General features: G+C 37.7%; 1 protein-coding gene across 1 annotated transcript in view; it reads left to right on the top strand.

Annotated features, from left to right (window-relative positions):
- The window catches only part of LOC128529396 (serine/threonine-protein kinase 32C-like), a 118,639-nt gene that overhangs the window by 88,674 nt on the left and 8,550 nt on the right, over window positions 1-21,415 (top strand). The window contains exons 4-7 of the mRNA XM_053502879.1: window positions 9,864-10,037; window positions 17,011-17,048; window positions 17,455-17,544; window positions 18,394-18,497. Of these exons, the coding sequence (XP_053358854.1) occupies window positions 9,864-10,037; window positions 17,011-17,048; window positions 17,455-17,544; window positions 18,394-18,497 (406 nt within the window). The remainder of the gene's footprint in view (window positions 1-9,863; window positions 10,038-17,010; window positions 17,049-17,454; window positions 17,545-18,393; window positions 18,498-21,415) is intronic.

Below are 21,415 nucleotides of genomic sequence, written 5' to 3'. Positions count from 1 at the left end.
TTCATTATACCATTGCAACATCTGACAAAAAGATCTAAAAACACAGAAGAAGCAGACTTTGTGAAAATTAATATCCTCAAATATTTGATTGTTAATGAGATCATAATATTTTTTTCCTTTCTTATCCGTTTTTAGAGGAACACAAGTTTTTGCAGTATCTGTTACTTGGCTCCAGACAATAGCCGTTTATTACAGCTTTCTTGGCTTCCTTTACATGGGTGGGCTGACAGAAAGCATGTGCACCTCGGCAGAGTGAAAATAGTTTAGTAATTGATGCCTAAAAAAGCTCCATACAAATGATTACAAATCTCCCCAAATGAAGAAGCAGGCAAGCCTTTAGCTTTGAGTAAGCATTATATACATCTATTGATAGATTGTGTTGCCGAATAGCAATACTTTAATAGGGATACACATATTGTACATAACATTCTTTAATGGCTGTTACAGATCTTTTAAGGGAAAGTTTTATTTAATGTAAGAAGTTCATTTTTTTCTGAAAAAGATTTGCTTAAGGGGAAACCCTATCCCAGGTCGAGGATTTTACATATCTGATGATCTTTGGTAACAAGTAATGGAACCTTACTAACCAAACCTTAGTGGTGAGGAGGAAAAAGATTTTGATTAACCAGTTGGTCTACCTACCCTTATCTAGGGTAGGTATTTCTACCCTTATCTACCCTTAGAGTAGGTATTTCTACCCTTACAACAAACTACCTTACCTACAAACTTTTGGAAATGACTAAAAGAACAAGATTGCGAATACAAGCAGCTGAAATTAGTTTCCCCTTGTGTGATTGGATAGAAGCTTGGAAATCCTGATCTGGTTGAGTTGGTTTGGTCACCAAGGTTGGCCCCCTTGGTGTATTCCACTGGAGGTTTACCCGGCACTGCCAGCTGGGGAGAGGCCCTGGGGCTGATCCAGGGTCTATGAACTCTATCTATACCTACTGTATATCTTCTCCTGCTACCACTTTGAATTGAAATAAGCAATATAGAGAATGGCTGGCTGGCTGGACAGATTTTGATCTTTATAAAATTCTTTTCTTGGATTAGTTGGGAAACATTAGTGGAAAATGTTTTTTCCAATGTTTGGTCAGGTTATGTTCAGGAATCTCTGGGCCACTGAAAGACAAATTTTCTATTTTTTCCTTTTGTACACTTTCTTTCAAATGTTCTGCCCAATTTGAGCTTTTTAACTAAAGAATTTTCCTGAACATTAATCATTCCATTAGGTTTGACAACATTACTAGTTATTGTATTCTTGTTGCATTATGTTAGCACCACTGTATGTTACAGTGGAAAGGATGTGATCCACCTGGCCGAGGTGTTTGTTTAGATACAGCACATATATAATTTTCGTACATTTATATAATTAAAACCAAAATGTTTATTCTTAGTCTAATTAGTCTATAACACTTTCTGACATTCAGATGGGAAGTTGCCCTGGTGAATAAAAAAAAATAATAAACCTTTAAACAGAGATCAGCTTCTTCTTCTGTAAAGACTGTTTTGAGGTGATAGATGAATGATTGAGCTGGGAACATTGCTTTCAGCTACAGATTTCAGCAAATCATTCACCAAAAACAGCACCATGTGCTTTGCTTTGCTTTCTGTTTTGTCTTGTCTCCAGCTTCATCCCGTAATTAGTTTGTTCCCTAATCGTGTGCACTTCTGTGTTCAGTCCATGACTAGCTTGTCTATACTGTATATCACACTGATTCACTGATTGTCCTGAACCCACACATTCCGTAAACATTATAATGAGGGTTCTACGGCAGCAGTGACTTTGTGGTTAGCGCTGTTGTTTTGCACCTATAGAGTCCGGGTTGGATTCCTGCCTTGGGTCTGTATGCATTAAGTTTGCATGTTATCCCTTTGTTTGGTAGGTTTCCTTTCACAGTCCAAAGACATGGAGATTAGGTTAATTGGCATTACAAAATTGGGAATGGTTCTAGACCCCCCTGCAACTATTTTTAAAGGATAAAAAGGTATAGAAGATGAGTAAATGAGGGTCCTAGTTCCTTGATTGTGTTTAGAGAGCCAACCCGATTTTTCACTTTTTCTACATCTTTACTGTAGACGAAAGTGATATTTAAAATATGCTCATGTTATTTTTAAATTAATGTTTAAATTATTTTGAAGCTTGGGTCAAGGTTTTGACTTTATTCTGTACTGCTGCAAAGATCATATAGAAAACCTCTTACTTTACTATACTGTACATGAAATGTGTCATCTTCTGCTATTAAATATAAAAAAATAGGTTAGAGTACTAAATACTTTGTCAAGACACTGAGAATTATTTGTCAGCTAAAGAAGAATATTTTTCTCACACTTGCAATTGCATATAGCTGATTTAGCTCAACGTTCATTGCATTAAACAAAGAATCAGCATATTTCTGTACAAATTAGAACAGCAGTGGGTTACAAAAAAACATCTGCTTTTACTGATGTTCAAAATCTCCCCTTCATCAAGCATTAACTAGCTGAAATACCAGACTAATCTATCCGCACATTGCTGACTCCCAAGTCTTTAACATTTGCTGTGGCTCCCTGCACTGATGAAGAGATTTACATGGTAGGCAGGATATGGTTACCCTTGGGGTAAATATCTATGGCATGTAACTACAAGCATGGGTAAAAGTGAGATTTGGGGGTGGAGAACATCTTCTGGTTTAGTGAGGTCCAATCTGTGGATTATTGTAGGGAATGCTCAACATTGACACTTCTTCATGGTCTTGTGATTAAAATACACGTTTGATAAATCTGTTTCAAATGAAGCATTAGACATGGAGTTTTGATCATTTATAATTATATTCCATCCATCCATCTAGGAACCTCTGTAGTCCAACTAGGGACTGTGAAGGCTAATTTTGACAGTTGTATTTATTTATATGTTTACGACCATGGTAGTACATCCGGTCAACATTCACACACTACAGGCAATTTGGGAACACCAGTAAGCCTAATCTACATGTTAATGGACTGTGGGAGGAAACCCACCGAGCATAGGGAGAGCATGCAAACCGCATACACACAGACCCCAAGGCGGGAATCGATCCCGGACACTGGAGATACAAGTCTACAGTGCTAACCACTACGCCACTATGCCGCCGCTAATAAATATTATAAGTTGATAAACTGACTGCTTTAAAACTTACAGATTAAATTAAATATTTTTTGAACTCAGGCTTATGTATGGTCTAGGAGAAAATTTTATAATAAAAAAGTATCCATCATTTGTTTTCACTTCCATTGCCTGAAAAGCATAAATGCTCAATACATGCAATGATGGCGTAATTTTCTAACTAACATACAGTAGGAACAAGAACGTGTGTGTTGGTAGCGAACAGACTCCAGCTTGCTGCAATTAGATACAGTGATTTCCTGCATGTGTTGCAGACCCTTGATAACAGGCATTAGTTAGCCAAATATATCCAAGAAAAAGCTTAATTTAGCTTTCGGAGCATCCAAATAGCTCAGGATAAATGATCTATTCATCCCATTTCATTCCTCCTGCGCTATTAACTTAATTCCAAAATTTAGTTGCTCAAGTTTTCTGTTGTTCATTATGCTTTCACATTGCCATAACTTTGATAAAAGATCTCTATTAAAGGGGAGGCCTGTTGGGCAATAATGGTCAGTATTATTATTATTGTGCCTAACTGATCTCTTTTATAAACCCAGCTTTTTGCTAGAGTCTTACTGTGGATAAAAAGTATCTTTTATAGAGCCGGCTTTATGGCTGTGGCTGGCTGGGTGCAGCTGATATGTTTTATAGATGTGTTGATTGTTCCTGAACTATAAACCCGTCTCTCTTTCATAACTGAAATTGAACTGGTGATATTCAGGGACGAAAACCCTCAATATACCCTGCCAGGGGGAAAAATACAGTCTAATATTTTGCTGGACTGCCTTTAGCTTTGCTTCCAGCACACCTAAAGACTTTCAGTAGTGTGTGAAAATGATTGATCACACCACTCTTTCACAATTTGACATAGTCCTGGACTATACCCGTGCCATCAGTGAAATACGGAATCAATAGATGTGATAATCTGGTCGTTTAGTACATTCAGGTCATTGGCATGTTCATTTTTATTGCCACATGCTGTAACAATGCTGAGGCTATAGATCTGACCATCTCAAGCAACCCATGATCATAATGTTAGAGGCTTGTACGGTGGGCACTATGCATGATGGGTGCATCGCTTCATGCACTTCCCCACTTACCCTGACACCACCCATTACTCAGGAATAGGTCAGTCTGAACTCATCAGACCACATGACCTTTTTCCATTTCTCCAATCTTTATACCTTCTCGCAAATTAAAGCCTAAAAATAGCTGTGATTTATACTATTAAGTCTTTACAGTGCACTTCACCAAGCATTTAACTGATCTCTATTCACGGTCATGAATAATCCATGCGTGGCTGTCTTCATCCGAAAATGTTGAAGATTGAGCTACTTTAACAAATGCAGTAGAGAAACAGTCTTGATAGCCAAGTGTGAACGTCAAGCTTTAATCAAGTCGTTAAATAACTATTTGCAGTAGCAATTTTTCAGTTTTGACTTTCAGGTTTTAATATAATAAAATATGCCCTAGCAAGGTAATATACTGTATGTATATACTGTGTGGATTTAAAGACACTCTTTAAATAGTAGATACCAAAAATAACAAAATGCATCAAAATAATCACTACTGTATACTGGCTCACTCTTTCTGGTGCTCAATGTGGGCATTGGCTGGGGTTCTTGGCCTGCATCCACATGGTTCTGTTAGTGGTGCTGCAGCCACATGACTGGCTCATTGGAGTGCTGCTTGGATGCGTGGGTGCCACTTTTATGTTTTTATATTATATACAAGCTGAAGTACTCGTTGTTGATGGGAAAAGAAAGTTCATAGAAATAGTTCAAGCTATAAATAAGCATGAAAATAATTTAAAGATTAAATTTAATCTGTGATATTATTGTTTCAGGTTGAAGCCCATGTACCGTACATGTCTGCCTGTAACAAAGATAAATTGTAATTTTACAAAATTTTATTTGGCGTGACATTATATGGTATTGGTTTCCACTGGATTGGTTCACATCAAGATTTGTGAACCTACAGTACAGTCATTTTATCTTATTACAATCAATGGGAACGAGAGGATATAAAAAAAGTTTCTGTTTACACCTTGTTGTACTTCTTTCATCATCAGCCAAATAAACTCCATGTTTATAGAGAGTAAATCACAGATAGGAAGTTGAAAAAGTAGATCGGATAAAGGTTAGATTTTGTCTTAAAACAACTCCAATGTATTAAAATTCCCTTATACCACTTCAGTACTGTTATTTCAGCTGTGAAAATATGAACTAATCCCAGTAAAAATATTCAGTTTAGCTTTTCTAGTTTATATTTATTGGTGCATTTAGCTTATTAGTAGCTTATTTTAAATTAGATTATTAAATAAAAGTGTTCACTTATGGTGCAGGTTAAACTTCAGGCAGATACCCAAGTCCTGCAAAATTTTCATTGAATTCTGTTCAGCCATTTCTGTGTGACGCTGTGACAAAATCTGGCTGGACAGACATACAAAACATTTCCTGCCACTGGTTTGTGGTCCTCCAATGTATAATACGTAAAGATATCAATAAAAGAGCGAGTTCTGAACAATATACAGTCAAAACCTCTCTTTTATTTATATTGCTAATTTGTATTATTTATTTGTAATAAAGAATAATTCTGCCATTTACTTATTAGGAATAACATCTATATTTTACACAGAATATATTGTATAGGGAAAAAACATCCTTTCTCTCTCTCTCTCTCTCACACACACACACACACACCATTAGATTGATGTTAACTGGAATAGTTATCACATCACTTATACTGTAGCTATCATATTACTCTTCTAGAACACTTACTGTACTTGTTTTGTTTTTGCCTTTGTTGCACTTAGTGTTTTTTTTTTTTTAATATATAAATGAAAAACCATATGTTTTAAATTCAGGGCTTATCATTTGTAGGCCACTCTGTGTTCTGGAAAGTTGCCGATTCTAATGTAGAACTGACACATGGGGAACTGTCAGACACTCTGCAGATACTGTAGAATCTCAGACTATCTGAATTATTCTTTTCTTTAATTACTCTGTGATCTTTTACTAAATTATGTCCAATTAAGGGATAGAATATGGAACTAGTTTTCAATATGGTTCAAACAGGTGCACACAGTTAACTGAGAAAGGACAATAGTGTTCCTTGTCAAGGAGGAGACATACCTCCTTGTCTCCTCCTCCTTTTTTTTTGGTGTGAAAAACTATTTGCCCCCTTCCTGAGTTCTTATTCTTTTGCATGTTTGTCACACAAAATGTTTCTGATCATCAAACACATTTAACTATTAGTCAAAGATAACACAAGTAAACACAAAATGCAGTTTTTAAATGATGGTTTTTATTATTTAGGGAGAAAAAAATCCAAACCTACATGGCCCTGTGTGAAAAAGTAATTGCCCCCTGAACCTAATAACTGGTTGGGCCACCATAGCAGCAATAACTGCAATCAAGCGTTTGCGATAACTTGCAACGAGTCTTTTACAGCGCTCTGGAGGAATTTTGGCCCACTCATCTTTGCAGAATTGTTGTAATTCAGCTTTATTTGAGGGTTTTCTAGCATGAACCGCCTTTTTAAGATCATGCCACAACATCTCAATAGGATTCAGGTCAGGACTTTGACTAGGCCACTCCAAAGTCTTCATTTTGTTTTTCTTCAGCCATTCAGAGATGGATTTGCTGGTGTGTTTTGGGTCATTGTCCTGCTGCAGCACCCAAGATCGCTTCAGCTTGAGTTGACGAACAGATGGCCGGACATTCTCCTTCAGGATTTTTTGGTAGACAGTAGAAATTCATGGTTCCATCTATCACAGCAAGCCTTCCAGGTCCTGAAGCAGCAAAACAACCCCAGACCATCACACTACCACCACCATATTTTACTGTTGGTATGATGTTCTTTTTATGAAATGCTGTGTTACTTTTACGCCAGATGTTACGGGACACGCACCTTCCAAAAAGTTAAACTTTTGTCTCGTCGGTCCACAAGGTATTTTCCCAAAAGTCTTGGCAATCATTGAGATGTTTTTTAGCAAAATTGAGACAAGCCTTAATGTTCTTTTTGCTTAAAAGTGGTTTGCGCCTTGGAAATCTGCCATGCGGGCCGTTTTTGCCCAGTCTCTTTCTTATGGTGGAGTCGTGAACACTGACCTTAATTGAGGCAAGTGAGGCCTGCAGTTCTTTAGATGTTGTCCTGGGGTCTTTTGTGGCCTCTCGGATGAGTTGTCTTTGCGCTCTTGGGGTAATTTTGGTCGGCCGGCCACTCCTGGGAAGGTTCACCACTGTTCCATGTTTTTGCCATTTGTGGATAATGGCTCTCACTGTGGTTCGCTGCAGTCCCAAAGCTTTAGAAACGGCTTTATAACCTTTACCAGACTGATAGATATCAATTACTTTTGTTCTCATTTGTTCCTGAATTTCTTTGCATCTTGGCATGATGTCTAGCTTTTGAGGTGCTTTTGGTCTACTTCTCTGTGTCAGGTAGCTCCTATTTAAGTGATTTCTTGATTGAAACAGGTGTGGCAGTAATCAGGCCTGGGGGTGACTACAGAAATTGAACTCAGGTGTGATAAACCACAGTTAAGTTATTTTTTAACAAGGGGGGCAATCACTTTTTCACACAGGGCCATGTAGGTTTGGAGTTTTTTTCTCCCTAAATAATAAAAACCATCATTTAAAAACTGCATTTTGTGTTCAATTATGTTATCTTTGACTAATAGTTAACAGTTTTTGATGAGCAGAAACATTTAAGTGTGACAAACATGCAAAAGAATAAGAACTCAGGAAGGGGGCAAATAGTTTTTCACACCACTGTATACAGTACTAAAGTAATCTAAGAAATATACTGTCAATGAGAAAGGACTGCATCATAGCTTGCCTGAACAAATCCAGGGTTTAATATGGAAGAAACCTGGACTGGAGCTTCTGAGGTTCTCTGTCTGTTGTGTATCTGGCGAAGGGTTCTAATCCCCTTGTTCTCATAAGTCTTTATTTGTTTCATGTTAATATGTGAAGTCTGGATTTGTTCGGGAGAAACATGAGATCATGTGCATAATAGCTTGCTGAGTTATTGCAGTTTACAGTTTACAGACCTTTGCTTTTAGCCAGATGTGGTATAGTTAAATTAAGCCACAGCTTAAACGATTACATTTACTCTAGTTTCCTGAAGTTCTCATAACTGATCAGGATACTATTTGATATGGCATCCTGCTGAATAGAGGTGTGATATCTGTGGTTTGGTTACCATCCAGGTAATGATTATCAAATGAGAAGTGACTATAATGTAATTCTCAACTGTAGGTGGTGTTAACTTTCCTGAGCAGAGATATAAAAAGAGAGGTGTGGAACATACAGTAGGTGCACCCTCTGTGGATATGCAGGAGCAGTGTTTCCCAAATGTTTTTTAGGGACTGACTTATCACACAATTCACATTAGCCATAATTTATAAATAAAAAGAAAATCTGGCGGCACGGGTGGCGTAGTGTTTAGCATGGTCACCTTGCATCTTTAGGGTTCGGGTTCATTGGATTGGATTGGTTCCCACATCCAGGGTGTACTGCCTCATGCCCCAAGTCTCCTGGGATGAGCTCCAGGCCCCTCATGATGCTGTACTGTATACAGGATAAAACGTTATAGACAATGAGAGAATGAGAAAAGTATATGTGCATAAATTAATATTAATGATTATTTATATTGCCATTTACACATCAGTTTATTAATTAGTTGAAAATGTTAATTTTAAAAGTCAACAACAAAACCAGACTTTGCAAATAATGCCAAATAAGTTAATTTGCAGTATAGGCAGAGGTCACAAACTGTTTGATTCTATTGTTTTTAGTTTAGGCCATGTATCAACAGAAATGTTCAATGCTGTATGGAGATTCCATGCCACACTGGTGCAAAGTATATGTCCAATAAAATAAACAAGTGGCTTTTTATAAGCAACATGCAAAAAAAAAAAAAAAAAATTATATATATATATATATATATATATATACACACACATATACACACCATGCTGAAAAGTAATGCATTGCTTATACAGTATGTGATGTCATGATCTGTTTTATATAAACAATGCAGGTGTTTTTTTTTAAATATATAAAGAAATATAAGAAATAAAAATATAAAAATTACAGAAATATAGAAAATTATCATCATCATCATCATGTGTACATATTCACAAAATAATCTAATTACAAAATAATATGACATGGCCAATTGTTTATTAGTGAGATCTTTGTATTTGTACTTGATGTAGAGCTGCACTGGAAGAAAAAGCAACCTAAAAAAAAAAAGAAATCACCAGTTTCTTATTCCTTAAGCGGTACAAAAATGTTGTAATTAGATTCTTTCGTGAATATGTACAGTATACATGATGATGAGGACTATGTAGATGACTTCGTGTCAGAATTGAATAGAATTTTCTGTTGCGATGCATTTCAACTTCACCCATTTTATTTCATTATTTTTTTTAAATCACATTGTGATTATTTTGACATACTGCACATTGCAATTGGGATTTAAAATCTACAGATTTTTTTTGTATTCAAATATTTTTATCTGGGCTAATTAATCTCCATGGTATACAGACATGCTTCTGTAAAGTTCTGTAAATCTTTATATCTGTTTTCATATAGTTTTTTTTCCTCTAACACTCCTTGCATGTAAACCGTGATGCATGACATGTCGCATGTGCTTTGTGTAAGTGAGTATTACTCGTTCCAGTTGGGGGTTTGACTGAGCTCTGTGACCTCTAACCCTTGTGTCCCAGGTATTCTTTCCAGGATGAGGAGGACATGTTCATGGTAGTAGACCTATTACTGGGAGGAGACTTGAGGTATCACTTGCAGCAAAATGTCCAGTTCACCGAGGAGGCAGTTAAGCTTTACCTTTGTGAGATGACCCTGGCACTGGACTACCTGCAAAGCCAACACATCATACACAGGTGTGTGTAAGACCTACTGAAAGTCAACCACACCCCTTGTCCATTTATGGCAAGTAAGACTTCAGCTGTTTGCATGTTCTCCCTGTGACTGGTGGGTTTCCTCTACATCGTCCGCGTGTCTTCAACAGTCCAAAGATATGCAGTTTAGGCAAATTGGTGTTCACTGATTACATTTTTAATCAGGCAAAATAGTAAAGAGGTTGTAGGACAATTGGGCAGGAAAGAAATTAATCTCAGCGATCCCCTGTTAAATCATTTTCTAAAAGTCACCAAAAGAGATTTAAACTCTGGTCTGGGGAAAAAGGTGGACTAACAACTCCGTCTTTTAGAAACATGTAGAGACTCTGATTAGTTTGTATGCTTGGCTTCACCTAGAAAATCGAAAAGAAGATTGCAGCACGAAAGTGACTCAGATTTAAGAGAAACCTGATAATTGTATTTTGTGTTCTCACAATCAGGTCCATAAATTTTGGCACAAAATACGTTTATGAGCCCCTGAATATGAGGGGATGTGTATTTAAATGGCCGTAACTCAAACCCCTTAAATTAAAGCTTAGAGTCTTGGCTTCACTCACATCTACAGTAGTGTTTCATTTCAAATTTAATGTAGTGGTGTAAAGACTAAAAAAAAAGATTTCTGTAATGAATTGACTTGACTGTATTTATATAAAATTACACTACTTAAGCAAGTGGAGATTTACATATTAACATATGCATATTTTTTGCAATATAGCAGATGTTCTAATCAGCTATAACAGATTAGCTATGAAATCTTAAGATGTACTTACTGTAAGAATGATCTAGGACTCCACTAAGAACTGTGCCAAACTCATGCTGAACTGTCAAGAACTGTCCAAGATCTGTCACAATCTACTTACCAACTGTTACGAAGTAGTGTCAAGAACTGCTAAGATTTCTCAACTGTTAACAGCGACCTAAATACTCTTGTTTTTAAATCCTGTAACAAGAAGAACTATGAAAACGACAGTTTATTAGTTTGTTGTACAGGGTAGGGTGTGTAAAACAAAAGTACAATACAGCCAAACCGAAGTTGCGCATGCGTCCGGGAGCCGTTCAAAACTTGTTTGCATTAGTGTAAAGTCGAACAAAGCAAGTTTAATTAGTTTGTTTTTGTTTTGTTTTTTTGGAAGATTTAGTGAAGACATAGAATGTTAGAAAAAATGGTAGAAAAGGGAGCCACTTTTAGTTTTAGTTTTAAAGCAACTTTATGATACCAAGATAAATCATAAAGTAAGGTTAAGTAAGGTTTAATGTCTACTTATTGCATATTTTATCTCAGTTACATGTCTTTTCTAATTTTTTTTAATTGTTTTTATATGCACAAATATGGAGATGGTGTTGAAAAAGGATTAAAAAAAATTGGGGCGGCTGGAACAAATTATATTTTATATATATACTGCATTTGTATTATTTCCTATGGGACAATTGCAATATGAAATTTTGCATTAAGAACTCACCTTCGGATGCTGAGATACTGCTATAATCCAAATGATCTAACATTACTGGTGTTACTGGTGCGCACAAGAGAGCACAGACTCTCTCTCTCTCTCTTCTCTCTCTCTCTTCCTCTCTTTCTCTCTGTCAAGAACTGTTAAGAATTTTAATTCTGCACAGTTCTACAAACACTTCTGGAATGTGCAACAGGCCCCCAATGTTGTTTTAACAAAGCAATGATCCATTCCAGACTGCAAAAGCTAGACTGAAGGGGTTTAAACACTGAACCATTTGCCTTGAACCGCAGTCCTGCAGATTTCAGCTACAATCCTGAAAAAAAAACTTCTGTAGCCATAGTAGGCTCCTGAAGACCTCGATTAGGTTGTTCAGGTGTGTTTCATTAGGATTGAAGCTGAACTCTGCAGGATTGCGGCTCTCTAGGACCGAGCTTGCCTACCCCTGGTCTCGGAGAATAGACAAAAATATCAGCATCCAGATGTCCAAAGCTGCTAGAGACAATTCCACACAGATTTTGAGCTGTACAGTAATTGCAGCCAACGGTGGCTTTACAGTCTAGTATTGACCCAGTCTTGGATATTGATCAATTATGTAATGAACAACTGCAGAAATCCCAAGTAAATCAAATGCAATTGGTTATATTACTACACAGTGTGTGAAGGTTGTCAGGCAAGTTGGCAAGGCACTGTAGATGTGCATTTAGACCCATTTACAGTATATTGGGGTGGGTTGTGCCTTTGGTGAGGCTTTTACCTGCTGCTGATGTCTCACCCATTTTCTGCGATCCATTTTGTGCCAGCGTTTCACCTGGCCGTCTTAGCTTGGCTGTGATATTATATTACATAATGAAACCAATTACACGAATTCTCCCTGGGTGTCTCATTTCTGTTGTGAAATAAAGTGTGATGGGCACCGCATGGGTTGGAATTTGATTTTGGCCACATTATATTCATGGGTGACATCACAATAGACCTTGGTGAACTTTAGCACATGTTTTGCAGTAAAGTTGCACATGACAGAAACATTCTATGTCACAGCCTGAGTTGGACAAGCTTGTGACAACATTTTTCCCACATTCACACATACACACACCCACGCACAAGCCGATACTCTGTGACAGTCTATAGTTATGACGCTGTGGTTTTGACATGTGCATTATTCTCACTTTTACAAAAAGGGATATTACCACCTGTGATATATTTAAATATTTTATTATAAAATGACTTTTGACAAAGCATACCAGACTCCCGACTACCACAGGAGACTATTCATGCCTCTGTTTTGCCCACCACCAACCTAACAGCCTCGGTCCAGGTCTAAGCCTTGTGTCTGCCACTTATAGAGTGCTGCTTCTTCTATAGAGTTAGACTCAGAATTGACCCTGACCACACACACATCTATAGATAAGTGTCTCCGGGTTTAGATTCCTCATGAGCTTCTTTCAACAATATATCATCCATTAAGTCCATTTTGTCAGCGTGTAGCTTTTTTCCTGCGGTGTCTCTGTTACTTTCAGGCTCACAGACATTGTCTCCACTCTATTATGCCGTATTTCTCTCTAAGTCAATGCTTTAAAATCACCCCATGGCCCTTGCGGGGCATTTACTGAAGGCCAGTCTGGTTTCATAATTGGTGTCACACATTATTAGTGCTCTTCTACTGATTCCCCTTTATTGCTCTTCATTTTAAAAAGATGTGGATGCTGTTCAAGTTTGTAATTACAGTCATCCATCTGCTCTATTGTAGGGTGAAGTGCAATCCAGGACAGTGAATTAACTAAAGATTTAGATTTTGCAGAGACAATGTTGGAGCCAGGGCTAAGCGTCTATTATACTATTAATTAATTCATTCTTCTTCTGTTATGTGCTGTGGAACTGTACTGCCCTATTAAACTATTAATATATGAAAATGAGTATGGATATTTAAATATGGATATAGGGATATGTCTATAGGCCTGAAGTAAGAATTTCACTACACATTCCAAAACAAGACCATCGCTCGATCTGCTCTATGCTATTGTAAATCACATTTAGGTGCAAATGAGCATGTGAATGTGTACATAAATGTGTTTGCGATGGACTGGTTCAGGGAGAGCATCCAGGGTGTCACCTATTGTTCCCAGAGCAGGCTACAAATCCACTGTGACTGTGAAAAGAATAATAAGCCTACTGATGAAGAACGGATTAATTTTAATGATGCGTTTATGTCAAATTAGGACTGCACTTTGTACAGAATAATAGGATATGTACACTATCCCAGTGCTTGGATACCATCAAAGTAGAAAGTTTTCTCAGTAGGCAAGAGTCCAAATGATTGGACAGCTTGGTATGAAACGCCGGCCTCCCAGGAACTCCTTTAACGGCGCAAACGCATGGAAATGAGGTCAGGACTGTACGGCGGATGTGGCGATAACTCCAAGCTGAGTTCCTGTAATGTACAAGTGGTGTGCACAGATTTCATAGACAGATGCGTCTCTTTTGCAAATTGAAAACAAGTTAATCGTTGATTTTAGGGGAAACAGGTGATGGATTTTCATGGAAAGGACTGCAGTGGGCTCGGACCCACTGTTTGGAAAACTGAAATGTTTGCTGGGATTAAGAGTCTCATCACCATCCTGTGTCTGAAGTCTTTTGTAAAGGTCAATCTGTTTTACGCCTTCATTCACAAGAAATTTTATCGCAAGTTCCCGTTTGACTTTAACACCGGTCGTAATGTTTTATCACGTATGTGTGTGTGGGGGTGGTAATGTATGGAATAGCATGAAAAAGTATTTGCACTGCTTAACACACTCCAGCATGCGGTGTCCCAGGTGAAGATTATGACTGAAGTTATGGTCTATTAAAAATGAATGAACTCTCATAAAATCTGTCATAACATTCAGGTTTGTTTATAGTGTGCCAGCAAAGTAGTGCTGCTTTTGAGATCTACAGCAGACACATTAACACGTGGTGGCACAGTGACTTAGTGGTTAGCACTGTCGCCTTGCACCTCCAGGGTAAGGGTTCAAGTCCCACCTCGGAGTCTTTGTGCATTGAGTTTACTGTACATGTTCTCCCCATGCTTGGTGGGTTTCCTCCAACAATCCAAAGAGATGCAGATTAGGTTAAGTGGTGTTCTCAAATTGCCTATAGTGTGTAAATAAGCATGCAAGTGTGCCCCGTAATGGATTGGCACCCCATTCAGGTATCTCCTGTACTAAATAAAGCATTAAAGATGATGAGACAGCAAATGAGATTATTATTATTTATATATAAATGTACTGTATGTTTTATAGTGTGATATATCATCATAATTATCATTAAACCTAACCATACTGTATAAATCCGAGATGCCAGATACTGATTATCTGTTTCACTTGGTCATGCCCCAGCAAAGCCTCCCGCTGGTATGACCTTTCATAAAGACGATTTGCTGTGTGCATTATGTTGTAGCAGAAACTGCACAGCTTGAGCCAATATTTATCCATCAACATTACAGGGACAACAACCAAACTTCTTCTATTTATGTCTGTATAAAGATACATAACTCAAATTAGCAGGAGATCAATGGAGATGATAAGGCTTCTTGCCATCTCTAGCGTCTCTCTTCATACTCTGTTCCTGTGGGACAAATCGTGGTGTCCAACAGGCTGCGTTCGGGCTCTGTTAACTCCATACGCTAGTCTCCAGAGTGTGTGCCGTTCTGTTCCACACTCTGGACTCCTGACAGGGAATCGGTCTTGCCGTGCAATTATTTTGTTGCACCAACTACAGGAGGAGTGTCTCCTAGCAACAGTCCTAGCTGCCATGTCATGATGCCCAGGGAGGCAAAATTAATCCATGCGCAGAATTCCTGAATGAAATAAAAGAAGGGAATATATTTTCCTTCTGACTCAAAGTTAAGGGATTAGGGGATTTTTCCTGCTAGAACAATTTTGAACAATTTTCCCCCTGTCAGGTTTCTGATGTGCTGAGAAATCCTTTGACATTTTAGCAACATGACAAAAAAAAAATATTTTGACATGAGGAGAAAATGTAGAGAAATCGACAGCCACACTGGGGAATTTTAAAATAGGAATATTTCTCAGGTCAGATTTATTTTTATATTTCAGGCATTTTTTTCTAAAAAGAAGAAAAGTAATATTTTAATATAGTTATTCTAGTAATAAATCATATTTAATTAGCTAATTTTTAAATAAAGGATAAAGCTGTTATTAAAGAAGTATATGAAAGAAATTAAATAATACTAAAATAATATATATATATATATATATATATATATATATATATATATATATATATATATATATTATTATTATTATTATTATTATTATTAGCAGTTGTACAATTAATAATAATAATAATAATAATAATAATAATAATAATAATAATTATTATTATTTTTATTTTTATTATTATTATTATTATTGTTGTTGTTGTTGTTTTGGTTATTATTAATTGTTATTGTTATTATTATTAAATAAATCTTTATCATCATTAGCATAAAAGGAGAAAAGTAACAAGTATAATATAATACCTTCTGATTATTCCACTACATATTAAGCTTAAAATATTGTTGCTTTAAAAACATCTAATTTTAGGGTATAATGCTTGCAAAAGGCTTAAGCATTTTAAAGATTTAGCAAGTGTGTGTGTGCGTGTGTGCGTGTGTGTGTGTGTGTGTGTGTGTTTGCTATATAATAGGAATAAGAATGCAGGATAATAAGAATCCCATGTTCATGAATCTAATCATCTTGGCCGACTACCAGCACTGTGGAATCATTGCCTTAATTAGTTGTGTTGAACTTGCAGTGTGTGTGTATGTGTGTGTATGTGTGTGTGTGTGTGTGTGTGTGTGTGTGTGTGTGAGCACGTATGCGTGTTGCTTGGTGGGGTGTGTTGGCAGCGTGTGCTCGAGACCCTGCAGCGAGGCATGTGTGTGTGCTAGAGGCATGTATGTGTGTCCCAGGCAATTAGCAGGCGTGGAGAAATCTATGAAGGCCTCCTGAGAGATAAACATTCACACCAGGAAAGGGCAACAAGGCACTTTAGTTTTATAACTTAGAACGCACACACACAGACACACATACACAAATATATTCTGAACACGCAAAGGGAAAACACAGCCAAGTTGAAGCACTTTGTGTTATTAGTTTGTCCCTGCAGGCTAGCTATTTTTGTTGTCAGCAGAAGATTAGTGCAGTTCTGCACTGACATTATATGGTTCACTAAAGCCTAACTGAAATAGCAAAACTTCTGAACAAAACTTTTTTTTTTTTTTCTCTCTACGCTTTATGGTTCCTGCCATTTGGTGACAGAACAGTGAAAAACTAGAGATACCTCCATCCACAGGTCACTGATCACATTACGTTCTTCCTAATCAGACCCTCCAGATGGTCTTTATACGATTCTTATCATTGCACTTCTGCAATATTCCTTAATCCTAAAAAAAAAAGATAAAAACAACTTATCTTTGTGATGTAACTGATGTAATTGTTATTGTTCCTGTATTTCCTTTGCAGGGATATCAAACCAGACAATATTCTTCTGGATGAACAAGGTAAGGAGTGTGTGTGTGTGTGTGTGTGTGTGTGTGTGTGTGTGTGTGTGTGTGTGTGTGTGAGAGAGAGAGAGAGAGTCTTCATACAGTACATGCTTACTAAACCTCTCGGTAGAAATTTGGACGTGGTCCAAGGTGACATGTAGGAGATGTGATGCCGCAGGCTGGCGTGGAATGTCTCCGTGCAACAAGCCACGCTCAGGGTCATCCAGCCCATAATACTTCACAGCACCAAGGACAAGCTGTTCCAAAGAACAAATTCCTCATTCTGTTGGTTTCGTTCTTAATATTATACTCACCGAGAAAGCTATATCCAGTTTTAAACTTATAAAAGCCATTAAAAGTCTTCGAGATGCCTTCTGGAGTTTGGATTCCGATGCTTTAAACTGCCTTTGTCATGCCTCAGGCCACGCCCACCTGACTGACTTCAACATCGCTACGATTATCAAAGATGGAGAAAGAGCCACGGCTTTAGCTGGGACCAAGCCATACATGGGTACAAAAGACTCTATTAACTAGTTATATGTATAATCAACTTTTACTTAACCATTTGTTCATACTGTATAATGGCATTTTACTTATTTTTGAAAGTAAAGCACTGCCTAGCTAAAAAAAAAAAAAAGTCACAAACTCTAAGATTTCATTCATCTTACTTAGATTGGCATATATTTACTCTTCCTGTGTTCAGCTTTTATTTCAGCACACAACGTGGTGGCCAGTTCACGTGTGGGAGTGGCTCCTCATGCTCTCAGAACCAATGCCATCTGGGAAATAAGATACCTTTGATATGATACCCTGATCATTCAGTATTGTATATTCAGGTCATCGGCTGACTTCATTTTATTGCCGCATAACGTTGCTGAGTCTAGAACTGAATCTAGAACACCTGAAGCAACACCAGATCATAACATCTGCCTCCAGAGGCTTGAACACTGGCCACTGTGCATGATGGGCGCTTCCTTCCTTACTCTGATGCACCCATCACTCTGGAATAGGCTCAGTCTGGACTAGACCATTTTCCCATTTATACAAAAGCAAATCTTTATGCTCTCTAGCGCATCCTTGGCCTTTTTTCAGATTAGTCTTACTAACCAGTGATTTTCTTAATTTAGTCCCAATCCTGTGCGTTCTCATCACATTGTGTGCATATTGGATTGCTCTTACTTTCTTTATGATATCTCCTTAGTTGTTGTTTTTTTTTTTGCACGGTGCATCCCAAAAACTTAACCCTTCTGAAACAGTGACCTTTTTTTTTTTTTTTTTTAACCAGGCAGTGTATATTAATTGTAAAGTTACGCACCAAATTTTTTAGATACTGTTTTTTACTCAGACTTGTCCTTTTCAGCTCCTGAGATTTTCCAGTCTTTTGTAAGTGGTGGGACTGGATATGCGCTTGAAGTGGACTGGTGGTCGTTAGGGGTCACCATATTTGAGGTCCTGCGAGGATGGGTGAGTGGATTTAAAATAGTTTTCACTCACTCACAGTCCATATAATAGTGGCTATATGGCTCTAGTACTTTCATTACCCTCTGTTTCTCTCTGTGGGTGATTTCCACTACACATTCAGTAGCAGAAAACTGTCAAACTGCAACTGATCTCAGCTTCTACTCTTGTTTTTCTTCTTTTACTGGTTTAACAATGGACACTGTCTCAAAGAATTTTTTTTTTTTTTTACAGAAATCTGTTCATAGATTTGTGGTTTTATTTTACTAATGAGCAAGCCAGAGGCTGAGAACTGGCAAGGAAATCTCTCTAACATGACATGAGGAAAAACGTTTAGAGGTAAACGACTTGAATGGGAAGTCATCATCTTATACATAATACCATGTACAATACTGTGCAAAAGTCCGGAGTCACTTTCTTATAGATTAAATTGATGACATTGGAACAAATGTTTTACTGTAGCTGTAACTGTGCAATGCCTAAAGATACAATTTACAAATTGGTTGTTTATGTAACAACCTCAGCAAGAACCTCATTTCCCCTCTCGTCTGTTCCAACCTTTCAGCATCAGCAGAATATTAATCATTGGCCTGATCATCTGTCAACATCTGTTTCCCACTGGTTCATGCCTTAAGTTAGATGAATTTTATGTTTGCATAATTCATATGTCACTGTTTGGTTTAACAAACAAAAAAAAATTAATCTAAATCTGCTCAGGGATGGGGACTGGACCGAAAATTAGAGCCGAAAGTCTTTCAGGAAGCCTGGAGTATTCCTTACGACTCCATAAAAAATACAAGAAATTCTGGCTCTTTGGAAGCAAAATATGAATAAATGAGGGGCGGGTCAAGACTTTTGCACAGTACTGTATAACTTGAGAGAGAGAGAGAGATTAAAAGATCCCACAAACATCATTACAGCATTTTTGCTGTAACAGCGCCACTGTTTATTTGTCATAACAGGCTTAAATTGCCTGCCAGAAAATGAGTCTTTGTAGGAAATACATTTCAGTAACGAGAAACATTTTACTGAGAAGCCTGTGGGACTTACTGGGAATTTGTAATAATCACAAGAGCATCATTGTCCTATGTCAGATCAACCATAGTTAAACAGCATACACTTTATTAGCTATTTTAACAGGAATCTTTGTTCGAAGAAAAAAGCCTTTTAGTTTTCTGGTGCCAGACGTTTTGACACTTTTTGTGCATTTAGTGAGTGCAAGATGTTAAGGATGTGTCAGTACATCGATACACCCGACCACACAGAATAACAGCGCTGTAAACATAATCAGTTATGCCAATCAAAACAGACTGAAAACTACGGCATGTGAAATTGTAAAGAGTAGGAACTGGAGGGCTTCTAAGCAATGTGACAGACAATAGATTCCTCTGTCCTCCGAATTGAAATTCTGACAATTTCACAACCATCTGTGGGTGGGAGTCCAAGAGAGGTTTCCAAAAACTGGCTGTGCTGTCCTCATCAATCACAGTGGTGCAAGCCAAGCATGAGTGTCTGTGAGCTCATGCATGTGGAAGGGTGCGGATAGCACTTAATGACTCTCACCCTCCAGAGTTTGTAGTCATCATATGGAAGGGGAACCAAACTGGGAACGGGCAAAATTCCCAGAAAATTTGGGGAAGCAAAAAGAACTGGACCATCCTCTTAGAACCTTCCTCATATCTTTAATACAGTATAACACTCAGTATGAGGAGTTTATTAACAGCAGTATTGAAGTAAATACTGCAGCGAAAGCTGGCGATGTTGACAATCACTAGTTGATTTAGATGTAAAGATGTGCTTTACTTAGAGCTGTACAGAAGTGCTTTTCTAAAGTCAAAGCAAAGCCACTCGTCTCCATTTTAATGCTGTTCGAATCAATGCGGCCATCCAAAGCACTTCATTTAAATGTTATGAAGAACGAACCTACTAAGTGCACTTTTCACACAGCCAGAAAACCAGGAAAAGATAAACAGAGCGAAATAAAATGTCCTGTGCCACCTCTGACTGCTTAGCACTCAGTCTGTGATTCATTTTCACTATCTGTATTGATGAGTACCAAAAACCATGTGCTTCTTCCTGTACTCCTGGGAAAAACATGGCTTTCTTAGTAGATCGATAACTTTTTGAAGCGTCATTACCAGATTGTATTTGCATATTTGTTGGATATTTTACATTTCAAATTGAAAATGTAATTTGTCACACTCACAACCTACAGTATGATATGCAGTGAAATGCTTACACAACTGTTTGTGATCTTAATAAGGAAGATGAAATGAAATAAAAAAGTAAAAAAAAATGTATGCATACTCCTGGAAAAGAAAAATAGTATGGTATATTATATTAATATTGCCAAAAGTATTCGCTCGCCTGCCTTCACAAGCCTATGGACTTGTGTAACATCCAATTCTCAATCCATAGTGTTTAATATGATGTTGGCCCTTTGCAGCTATAACAGCTTCAACTCTTCTGGGAAGGCTCTCCACAAGGTTTAGGAGTGTGTTTAGGGAATTTTTAACTATTCTTCCAGAAGCGCATTTGTGAGGTCAGGCACTGATGTTGGACGAGAAGACCTCCGCTCTAATTCATCCCAAACGTGTTCTAACGAGTTTAGGTCAGGACTTTTTATCTGGTGCAGGCCAGTCAAGTTCTTTCACACCGAACTCGCTCATCCATGTCTTTATGGACCTTGCTTTGTGCACTGGTGCACAGTCATGTTGGAACTGGTGTGGGGTTGTTTTTCAGTCATTGGGCTCGACTCACAACTTCCAGTGAAAGCAACTCTTAATGCTTTAGGATACCAAGACATTTTGGACAATTTCATTCTCCTAACTTTGTGGGAACAGTTTGTGGATGACCCCTTCCTGTTCCAGCATGCCTGCACACCAGTGCACAAATCAAGGTCCATAAAGAAGCGAGTCACTGAA

The sequence above is a fragment of the Clarias gariepinus genome, chromosome 8, assembly GCF_024256425.1.
Source record: "Clarias gariepinus isolate MV-2021 ecotype Netherlands chromosome 8, CGAR_prim_01v2, whole genome shotgun sequence".
NCBI classification, from domain to species: Eukaryota; Metazoa; Chordata; class Actinopteri; order Siluriformes; family Clariidae; genus Clarias; species Clarias gariepinus.
The sequence above is the reverse complement of the archived record's forward strand: the minus strand, read 5'-3'. Positions and strand labels throughout refer to the sequence as shown.